The sequence below is a fragment of the Thunnus maccoyii genome, chromosome 18 (assembly GCF_910596095.1).
Source record: "Thunnus maccoyii chromosome 18, fThuMac1.1, whole genome shotgun sequence".
Classification (NCBI taxonomy): domain Eukaryota; kingdom Metazoa; phylum Chordata; class Actinopteri; order Scombriformes; family Scombridae; genus Thunnus; species Thunnus maccoyii.
In genome coordinates this window covers 3,488,172-3,499,991 of record NC_056550.1, presented here as the reverse complement: position 1 = coordinate 3,499,991, position 11,820 = coordinate 3,488,172, and the positions used below count along the sequence as shown (strand labels likewise).

At 37.8% G+C, this 11,820-nt stretch overlaps 1 protein-coding gene across 1 annotated transcript; it reads right to left on the bottom strand.

Moving 5' to 3' along the window:
- Positions 1–1,778: 1,778 nt before the first annotated feature.
- prr15la (proline rich 15 like a) lies at positions 1,779–9,831 on the bottom strand. Its single transcript, XM_042392051.1, has 3 exons — positions 9,463–9,831; positions 9,252–9,358; positions 1,779–3,318 (listed from the first exon to the last, which is right to left on the bottom strand). Exon 3 carries the CDS (start codon positions 3,287–3,289, stop codon positions 2,927–2,929), a length of 363 nt encoding a protein of 120 aa, XP_042247985.1. The 5' UTR covers positions 3,290–3,318; positions 9,252–9,358; positions 9,463–9,831; the 3' UTR covers positions 1,779–2,926.
- Between the last annotated feature and the right edge of the window lie 1,989 nt (positions 9,832–11,820).

Here is an 11,820-nt window from a genome sequence, read left to right as displayed (position 1 = left end):
TATTGTTTTCTATAATTAAAATTAAAATGTACATAGTTTAATTCTTTTCTCTTCACATCAAATTTTCTTCATTATATTTTCCCTAAAATTAAACTGTATATCATTAATGTACAGATATATATAAAAATATATATAAAATATATAAATATATAAAAATGATGCAGCATTATTTGATGCAAGGTTTCAAGAAAACACATATTATTCTTCATTTTAAAAGACAAGAATACTAAACATAGTTTAATTTTTAATTTTACCTACTATTTACATGAGATGAATTTTGTCATGGGATTCCATTCTTGTTGATTTTGGGAGTTAAAATCATTAAATTTAGGAATTTTTTATACTGCTGGATTATAGTTAGATATCCATTCTTTCACACTTCTTGTTGGTACTTAAAAACATTTCAAATTGTTGTGCTGTAGAATTGTCTAGTTTGGGAAAAGTAAGACTATGAAGTGTGGAAAGAGCCAAACTAAGGATTACTTGAAGAAGGATAAGCCAGACCTGCAAGAGACGATGTCATGTTCACGCCCATATATATCCCCTATTCTGTTACTCTCCACCGCCTGTGCTACTATTGTCGGAGCCACTCCAAGTTATACAAGTGGTAGCCTAATAAACCAACAATTTTTATAAAAATACTGTCAAGGGTAAAGGACGGTACATAAATGATGCCAGACATCCACGGGTGCCTCTAAGGGCTTTGATCTTTTCATGGAAATAACTTCATGATATTTTAGTTACATTAAACTTCATTCAGTTCCACGCATTTCTGCTCTGTGTCATATCATTAAAAACATTCTTCTGATCGAATGCAGACATGACTTTGACTCATCAACTTCCCAGACTGTCATGGTACAGATAGCCTATTAAAGGTATCAGACTTTCACCTGCTGATGTTCTGACTCAGTTTTCTCTCAATGTGATATTTCTTTAAAATATGTTAAAAGCATGCATTTACATTGCCTATATATGAGAGTTGAATGATAAAACCTTTGTCAACACTTTCTTTTGATGCTTTCCTATAATATTCCGGATAGTTTCCCACAGTTTTTTGTTTAATATCTGTAAATGACCCTCATATAATGTCTGTTTATCAAATTAACTGTCAGTTAAGTTGATGACATATCACAGATTACACAGGTGACTTATGTTGCACACCCTGTTTCTAACTTTGATGTTGCATGACAGTCTCTTGCGATATGTTATCTGTGGCACTATCCACACCTCATATTTGAAATTGATTTTCCTATGCAAAGCAAAGTGAGAGCTTTAATTTTCTGATTTCTGAGTGATGTTTTTCATCTTGTAGAACTTCTTGTAAAAACTTAATTCTGGAATGTTGACTTTAATATATAATGAATTCAAAGTAAACCAGTATATATTGGGTGGCGGAGGCTCTGTAGTGTTTATCAAAGTACATATAATGTGTAATTTTGCCTTTGAGCACTAGAGAGCATCATTTTATCAAACAATATCAAATGTTTTAAAAGGGAGCTTGAACAGATTTTTATATGGAGTGAGGGCCCCCTCTTGTGGTTTGAATTGACCACAGCAACTCTGTGCAGATGAGGTGATTTATTATTACATTAAACTGTTGATGAAGATTCTCTGATCTGTATGAATCCTTTTGCAGTGCTGATAGCTGTGATACTTGGCATAGATATAGGTCTATAATGTAACTGCAAGAACAAATCATTAATTATTAAAATCACACATATATTTTAGTTCATCAAACAATTTATTTACAAAAAACAATCTATAAAACACACCCCAAATTCTGCAGCATTAAGATAGCAATCTGAGATGAGCACAGCAACAGTGGGAGCTGTTTAGCATGGGAGAAGAACAGATTTAGAACATGTTACATCAGTTTTACCCAGAATCAAAACTGAAAGCGGTATCACTAGAAGTCAGTGCAGTCATGTGCAGTTTCTCTATTGATTTGCTGTTGAGAATAATCCCAGATGCTGTAAAAGAGATCAGACATTTATCTATAAAACAAGCTTTTAAACTCAACTTTCTGTAAGTCAAAATACAAATTGATTTTCTCACATCTCCACATAAATCAAAGCTGTGTCTCATCAGTCCTCAGATCCAAAACTCAGACATAAAACACCACAGTGAAAGGAATGCATGAATGTGTTTTGACTAAGTTAACTTTCACAGAAAAACTAGACTACAGTGTTTGAATGAACAGTTTAGTAGAAACTGTTAAAGGTGAGATTTCCGTGTGGAGTGATGCCCCCCTCTACTGGTTTTTACTGTCAACAATGTGTGCAGGTAGGCTGCATTTTATTCCAGGCATGTATTCAAGTTTAGAGGGTGTTTACATATATAGATACTACTGCTGAGATGTTGATTTCAGCCAAATTACATAGATACAAGTCATTTGTCGTAAAACACTAATTGATATAAAGATCAACTGCTCCCCCAGCTGGACTAATAAAGCTCCTCCTAAGCGTATACTAAGAGTTTTCCTAAGTATGAGTTAAACTGCATTTTTTGCAAGATGTTCAAGGCCCTTCAAGACCTGAAAACTTACACGCTTTGGTATCCCAGCTAACTTGTCATGTAACATGAGTGTCAGGATGTTACGTACCTATTTTTATAGGTAAGAAAGAGAAATATCAATACTCAACTCAAAAAAGTGTTTCAGCAGATTCTAATTTGCAGTGATCCAGAGCTCCTTATACAGTGACATGGCTGGTTTTGTCTAGCAGTCAGATAATGTTTCCAGTAACAGAAAGGTCGCAGGTTTCTAGTGCCAATTTTCAAATGTATTGTCCTCCTAAGGCTCAGTTTTTCCTAAGTTTGGATTTTATGGCTCCAGAGACTGACAAAGATGGCAGATAGCCGTAAACCCCAAATTTAAAGTGTCCCTTAGAATGCATCAGTGATTGAATGTTGGAGTATTTGTGCCCTGTCACTTCCCAGCCCTCTGGTTCTCATCTCTCATGGCGTCACCTCCAGGAAACATCTCTGGGTTCTCTGCCAGCGTGGCTCTCACTTTCTTCTTCTCTTTAAACCTCCCTGAGTGGGACACCTTGACGTGGCGCCCCTTGCTTGCTGTCGTTTTATCTACGATTCTTTCCAATCGTGCGTCCAGCTGGGGATCATGCACTGTGTCCTCCGGGTGGGCAGCAGCTCCGGTGGCTGTGCTGGACCCGTTCTGGCCAGTGGCAGCGTTGGATACAGATTCTGCTGGGATTTCATACAAAACCTTGGGCTGGGATTTTTTTCTCCTCAGGAAAGTTAGCTTCCACCAACCTGGAGATGGCTCTGCCATAATGGATGAAAGATGGGATGGATGGAGGGCTGAGGAGAGGAAAAAGAGATAAAAAGAAGGTTATGAGAAAAAAGAAAAAGCTGAGTAAAATGGAAAAATAGAGGACTGTTACATTATTGAGATTAACCAAGAATGGGGTAATCTGCAACACAGAGACTGCATGTATGCTTGTGCACCTGTCCCTGCCTTTATGAGTGTCTATCTGTTTGTTATTATGTGTGTATGTGTGTGTGTGTGTTTGTGTGAGCACCTGTCCATCCACCCATGACACTGTTAATATTTCAGTGTAATTCAATAGTCTCCATATGCTGTGGATGCACACATGCTCAGGTTACCGTGTGTGTGTGTGTGTGTCAGTGAGTCATATCAAAGTGTGTGTGTGCATGCTAGAAAGACAAAGAAACTTATCAGAGGTCTGGCCAATGAATATGTGATAGTGTGTGTGTGTGTGGGGGGGGGGGGATCACATTTTACTGGCTGTTAATTCAGCTTCTCATGGAATTCCCATCTGAGACATGATGAGCCAGTAAAAGAGACATTTCATCATTTATGTAACTTTCTTATTCAGAGGGATGACAATGGCAGTACAGTGTGACCAAACCTACAGTATGTGAACACCGGAGTATCACACTCATATAATCTGCTGCTATAACAGCCTCCACTCTTCTGGTTTCAGGCTTTCCAGCAGATTTCTGAACCTGGCTGCAGGGATTTGCTCCCAGTAATGTCCAACCCTGATACTGGGTGATAAAATCCTGGCTCACATTCTGTGTTCCAGTTCACCCCAAAAATGTTGGATGGGATTGAAAACAAACTGGGGGAAATAATTTCTTTATGGACCTGGCTTTGTGCATGGTTATGTTGAGACAGGAAGGGGACAAACTGTTGACACAAAGTTGGAAGAATGCTTTTGTCATACCATAGCATATAGTACGCTGTAGCAAAAAGGTCTGCCATATGGTTCTGGCATATTTAATTGATCACCCCTCCTCTTCCTCCAAAAATACACCAGCAACCAGTTACAATAGCCAATGTATTTTTAAAGATGAGAAGAACGTGGATACAAGTGGAATAAAATACCACATGTGCTGTACAATAGCAAGATGTAGCCATTTTAAATCTTTTAACAAAAATACATTATGAGTGACTTTTCCTGCTCATGTTGACTTCAGACAGGCAACTGTGACAAGGATGAGAATGTGCACACTAATTGTTGTGGAGAGATCGCACAAAGATGGTGTGCAGTTTGGCTTGGGGACCATGCTGAATTTAGGATTTTGTCCAGAAAGAAATAGTCCCAGTAAGTAACCCCCTGTAAAACCACAACTTGTTGTTTTTAGACTTTAGTTTTGGTACAGAGTAAGCAAATGAGATATAACACATAGGTGCTGGTGGGTTTTTGTAACTTTGGACATAGTCATGCTAGCTGCATTCCCTGCTTCAAGTCTTTATTCTAAGCTAAGATAATCCCTGCTTGAAGTAGCATCATATTTTGTGTCTTCTCATCTACAGTACCAGTCAAAAGTTTGGACACACCTTCCCATTTACTTGAATGAGACTGGTACTGTAAATCTTGGCAAGAACACAAATAAGTCGAACATAAACCACAAAAAAGCGCAGACCAAGACTACACAAAAGTATGTGCACAGAGATGTCCACATATTTTTGGCTATATAGTGTTAAAGGATGGGTTCACAATTTTTCAAGTCTGTCTTAAAACAATAGTTGGGCACCCATACGTACATTAGAACAGGTTTTCCTTTCTGTTCATACTGGACATTAAGAGATCCCTTCATAATGCTCTTCTAATGTAAGTGATGGAGTACTAAATCCACAGCCCTCATACTGTGTGTGCAAAAATGTATTTGTATGTTTATGTGCTAATATAATACTATGAGGCTTCAAGAGTATATCTTCCAAAGTTAGTCCTTGTAGTACAATATTTTCATTCAAAATTCCCACTTTGGAATGTGGATTTTGTCCCTATCACTTACATTGGAGGCATGTTAGGTAAGGATCTCACCTGACCTTTTAAGACAGGGGTGAACCTACCCTTTAAATGTATGTTTCTTAATAGGCCATTAAGATGATAAGTACCCAACAATACAATAGTCAAAGGTGAAATCACCCCAGTATGGGGTGAAAATAGCATTTAATATAAATATAGTAGACAAAGGGAAAGAAATGATCCACCAACACTTAAGATGTGACTTCTTATAAAAAGCGGTATAGTTAACTGATCCTTTATTATGAAAGTTCAGCCTCAGCTGGTATACAAACTGGCTGCAGTTTGGCTTCTTTTTCTGACTCCAGGGCAAGTTTTTTACAGCAGCTGAGCAAACAGAAACTAAACCGCATTGTTTTATTGTTTCTTTTCTTCTCTCTGTATTTCATGAAGACGTGATACACTCAGCTAACTGATTGTTGTTTGGCTCTCTTTGTCTCCTTTTGAGGTAGATTCTATAACACTTTGAAGTGACGGCGAGTATCGACTTCCTTGCCGCCCTAGCTGTGTTTGAATGTCTTTCAGTGGTGCAGTGGGGAGTGTAGGGGAGCCGCCATTTAGTTGCTTGTGGTGCAGAAAAGATACAGAATTGGCAACTGAAAAGAACGTTTTGAGAAATGTTAGTGTTCAGATAGGTGGATGTTGGGAGGTCTAACACTAACACTAACAGATCTGATATGGTGAATTGCTCCCTGCATACTTGCTGGTAACTGATTTCTTTTTAGCCACGGTGGGGATCAAGGATTGGCAGTGTCAGTCAGGTCCAGAATAAAATATCTCAACAGTTACTCATTTTCCTGAAAAACTTTCTTCTAGAACCATGATGAGGTTGACATTTGTGTTTATATTTAAAAGACAGTATAATTACAGATAAAGATGGAATTGTGTTTTGTGCTTATTACCAAATGTTAGCATGCAAACATGCTAAACTAAGATAATGACTATGGTTAACATTTTACATCAGCATGTTGTCATTGTGAGTACATTAGCAACCAGCATGGCTGTAGACTCTATTAACTAGTCATGTTAATATGTTGCTAACTTCGGTCTACCCTAATCAGAGCAACATTACTATTTCCTTTGTCAGTGGCTGTAGCGTCCTCTTCATGGTGCCTCCAGTTGAAACACAGCTGCATTTATGGGTGTGATTATCTTCTGAGAAATGCTAAATGGATAGTTTTAAGTGAAACATAAAACATTTTGTACATCCAATATTTTCCCCAGTAGAGCGCTACTCAAGCCTGACTACAAAAAGAAAAAAAGGCTTTTTTGAACTGGATGCATTTTGAATCACTATTGTGTTAAAGCTGTTGCATGAAGGTGAAAGACATTCATTAAACTGAAATATCATTGAAGTTCAGTCATTGTTGTTCATGTTAAGACAATTCCAACCATGGTATTCAAATTCAAATTCCTGTTTTTTTATAATTTAAAATAAAGAATGACTGTCTAGCAATGATTCAGTGTTCTAATAATACAGTATACTGTGTACAGTAGAGAGACTGAGACAGTTGCGATTTAAAACCAAAAAACAATACATTTCAATTTCAAAACACACTCTGCAGTCACTGCAAGCACAGTTGTCTGGGTGTATTCACTGTGTTACCAACCACGATATTTACTGTGTGTGTGAGAGAGATAGAGATAGAGATCAAACATGGGAGGGAGTGTTCAAAGGTTGTTATGCCTGGCAGGTAGGAGAGAACTAGAGGTGTTCCAAAGTCTTCATTCATCGACTGAATTAAAATGAAACAGGGCACTCAGAAGTTACACATTCAGTGTGTTGCACAACAGCACTTACATGAGAATGGACATAGTGAGGATTAAACACTGCAGTCCTTCTAAACAGCTGACACTTTGTCATCCAAGAAGAACAGATGTTTTATATTTGCAGCCAACAGTTTGGATTCTTCACCAACTCGAAGGTGAATGTGTGCTTGCTTTTATTCAGTGATGAACCAGTGTCAAATTTGCATCTCCCTCCAAACAAAGGTCAGATTTCACAGTTAGATTGCAGAGAGCACCTTCTGAACTGTGGGATGAAGTGTATTGTTTAAAGCCACTCCAGTGAGACTCTAACCTGAAAGCCTGCTGCCATAAAACGTGTATATCCTGCTATAAAATAGCTTTTATATCCATTGTTCAGACTGATTAAATAAAATGGAATTGCTTTTAGAAAAATTAGGTCATGTTAAGTAACAAGACTAAATGCCTGGTACATAGTGACGTCTTGCAGGGCTAGTTGGTGAACTGCATGCTGTAGCGAGTGAACTAACTGCTAACACGCTAGCCAGCTGGGGAATGCTATCACTAGTCAGTCACAATAGGTTCTTTCTATTTTCTCTGTGCTGGGCTGTTTACTCCCCTTCAGCATTTTTTGACAGGATTGCACACCATTTTATTCAATAAACAGATTTATTAAAGAAGGCGTTAGCCTGTTCACTTACTGGTCAGTAAGTTCACACAGTTATGTAAAAGATTTATTTGTAACATCGACCGAACTGTCTGCAAACCATTTCTATTGAGGAGAAGGCTCTCTCTTCCCTCAAAGGTCAGCAGTGTCAAGGCGGTTTGCTATTGGTCAACAGCACAAATTCTTGAGTCAAAGTTCACCAGATGAACTTAATGTGAAAAATGTCAGTGAATCTACTTTGCCATCTTGAGCAAATTCAGACTTGAAGCTTAAAACGCTGATTAGGTGAAACCCAAATTTAAATCAATACAACTGGTGTAGACAGGTGTACAAATTTAAGCATACATGTTCCTTCAGATACGTGTGCAATGACTGAAAAACATGGCTGAAACGTATTCTGATAGCCTGTTAGTGCCTTACAAATATGGCTAAAAATGTGAAGTTTGTCCTGAGGGAAAGAGCCAAATTTCATACTAATCTGCCCATGAAGTTTTGATATTTAAAACAGGACATATGTCCTGATGGTGGCACTAGAGGTTAGGATACCACCAAACATCCTCTGGAGACTATGACTATCCCAACTTTATTATCAGATAGAGCATTGATACCAGACGCTGATAGTGAACATTGATATCTTGTGAATACTGCGATACTGGGTTGGAATGTACACAGCAAGTTTTATTTCAATTAAACCAGTAGTTGAGACATTTTGCCCTCGATGAAACTGACAGACAGAGAGGACTGTTCAACCAACAACCCAGTTGTCCTGTCACAAATGGACCGAAAACCATGAAATCAATGAAAAATACAATGTAATAAAGTGTGGAGTTAATGCAGCTGGCAAATTCCATATATGAGATGGACTTGGAAGGCTCAGTTTTACAATTGAAGGCAGTTAGGAAAAATTTTTTGAAAATTCATAAAAAGTCCAATAAAAAGGAAGCAGTAGCAAATATTGACACTAGTGAGCCAGGAGAAGAATAAAATCCAGACCAACATGGACTACTACATTGACAAAACAATAAAATATGTCAACCGGAATAAGACTTAGATTCAATAGCAATGGGATTGCAGTATAAAAAAATCTGATCACCAGAGTTCTTGTCATCTTTAGTCTTTCACTGACAATCAACTGAAGCTGGATCAGTTAGAAAAAAAATCATTCAATTATATAATATATCAATATATTCAAATCAGGGATTGTAAAATGAATCATGGTAACTGCATGGCCACACACATTTGCCTTAAATGTATTCAGAAATTTATGGAACTCCAGATTCTATGTTTTTGAAAATCTGAGGCTAGATTCATGAAAAGAACAAACATGCACCAAAAATTGCATTGATGTGGCCAAAAACAGCCCACAGTTGATTTTCCTCTTGGTGGGTAGTGTGAGGATCAGTACAAATTACTAACAGTTGTTCCCCAGTGCTTCCTTAAATATGACTAAGTAAATATTTTTGATAATAATTCAATAATTTAAAGGTTTTGAAGATTGACATGTATGTGGTTCATATTGATGTGTAATGCTATTGTAGACTCACCTGTTTGAAACGGATGTGGAGCCAGCTGTTGTCTCCTTCCAGCTGTGGTGAGTCCTGCAGGTTTTTAGGATCAAATTCCAGCTTCTTGTTGAACTCCCGAATTTAGCCTTTAGTAACAAAAATTATTTGTGAAATTGCATACTGTACATGGGGCCAGTTAATAATAAGCTGTCTCAGTGAAGTGGTAGGAAAACTGAAACTGAAGTCTCACCTGACAGTTTGTACATGCTGTTTCTTCACAGAGAAGAGCCCATAATCCATTTTCTTCATTTACAACTACACTAAAACTAGAAGGGGACGTGCAGTTACGTCTGGCACTTTCAGAGCACTGCGAAGAAAACACGTTTAAAGGAGAATCAAGCCTGAAAATGGTAGATCGCTTGGTCTAATCCTCCCTGTTGTAGGGTTTAGATGCCTCTCCTGAAGGTGGCAATAGCAAGTCACAGAAAACACTAAAAATGAGAGCTAAGATGAGTTGCTGTTAGTCCACAATGCAGTTATCATGCCTCTGGTTTGTAATTTACCCTGGTACATTCTTACATCTCCATATTTCCTCCTTTCCTGTCCACGTTCACTCTTCTGTCAGTCTCTTCCTTGGTGCTGAGTTACAGGTGCTGTCGTTGGCCCCTCCCACTGACACACACACATACACACACACACACACACACACACACACACACACACTAACCTTACTATACTAGTGAGGACCTTGGCTGAAGTCACAATATTGACTACAAGTCACTTCCTAAACTTAAACTGACCTTCACCTTCACCCCTGACCTAAACCCAGACTTAATTCTAGTCTTGGCAAACTGTTCAGTGCAGCTTCATGCAAATTGTATCAGGTTGCATATAAAACTCTGTGTGTCATCAAACCCACTCTGGACAAATAATGATCCAAACCTGTTAATAGTTTTAATTCAGTGAGTTAACACATACTTTGAAAACTTGATTACAATCAAAACGAGGTACTTTTGATCATTTGAACAGCCATGTAAACACATTAACCAGGTTATCTTACTTATTAAGGTTAATAATGTTTAAGTCAGAGCAAGCATAACTAAAGCATAACAGAGCAGATTATATCAATCTTTCAAGGCACTCTTACACTCAATGTACAGTATGCACCTAAGTTTTATTTCTTACTGTGTTTTGATTCTATCATGCAAAGCAGCATATTTACAGTAGAGAGACTTAATTTCCTGAAGGAAGTTCTTTTTGCAGTTCATCACTGAACTTGGTAAAGTGTTAAATGTGGTTAGTAGAGGTGTCACTAGGTGGTTGTTGGGGGCTGGTGTTTGGGGTGTTACTATCAGAAGTAGTGCAACATTTTTATAGAGCCAAACTTTGTGGGTTGGGGTGGATGGATGAGTGGGTGAACAAAGTGTGCAACATTGACTCAGGGGCCCAAAGCTTGTTTCTTTTTCTCACCTACAGTCAAGAAAGGTGTCTCAACCATCACCACAGCACTTTCAGAAACCATGAACTTCCCCATAACCCTAGCCATGTTGTTTTTGTGCTTAAACCTAACCAAACCTTAACCATAGTGGTGCCAGATCAGGGAATTGTCATATGACAATTTTGCAATGGTAATTTGAACCAGTTTGTAAAGGTACTGACCTGCCAAAATGGGCGCAAGATCAGAAAATGTTAATGAGAGCAATAAGAAACAATGCTCATTAGATGTTAAGTTTGGAGGACTTTTATGTGGCTAATGGTGGTAGAGAAACAGGAGTCATTTTTGGGATGATAAAAAAAACAGCTTTAATTTTTCCACACTGCTCTGTAAAAACAAACATTAACGAAGCTACGACATTACCAAGTAATACAGTAGTAATACAGTTTTTGATTTTTAATAAATTTGCAAAAACTTCTAAAAACATTTTCACTTTGTCATTAAAAATTATTGAGTTTGTGATTGATGGGCAAAAATGGCAATTTTATCCATTTAAAATGAAATCTGCAACACAAAGTGTGAAAAAAGTGAATGGGGTCTGAATACTTTCTGAATCCACTGTATATATGCTGTATCGACTTTTCTAGCTTGTAGGTTTTTCCAAATGTAGAGCAGTTAGTGTGCATGCACATCTAGTGATTGACCGGTACTCCTGTGGGGCTGAAAATAAGTTACTATCACAATAACTTACTGTAAACCCAGTTCTCCTCTTAATTCTTAAACTTGAAGCTTAGCTAAACCTTCACCCTTTACTGCTATTAATTTATCTCATGAGCTTATAAAATGAGAAAAATTTCAGGTATTTGTTTTCATTGGAGAAAACATGGGTTCCACGTGGGATTTTTCAGCTGTAAACGAATCACTATCCTCTCTACAGTATGTATTCACATCTGCTGTGCCTGTTTCAGGAAGTAGGACAGCTGTTAATAAGTAACCAAGTTATAATCTTCAGCATGGTTACAGACGCTAGCAACACACACACACACTCACACACATTACCCGCCTGCATACAGACTATGGCTTCATATCTTCAAATCTGGGATGTGTTTGCTCTCTCCTGCTTTTATCTTTTTATTTCTGCCCTTGTTCATACACAACACACAATCCACAGAA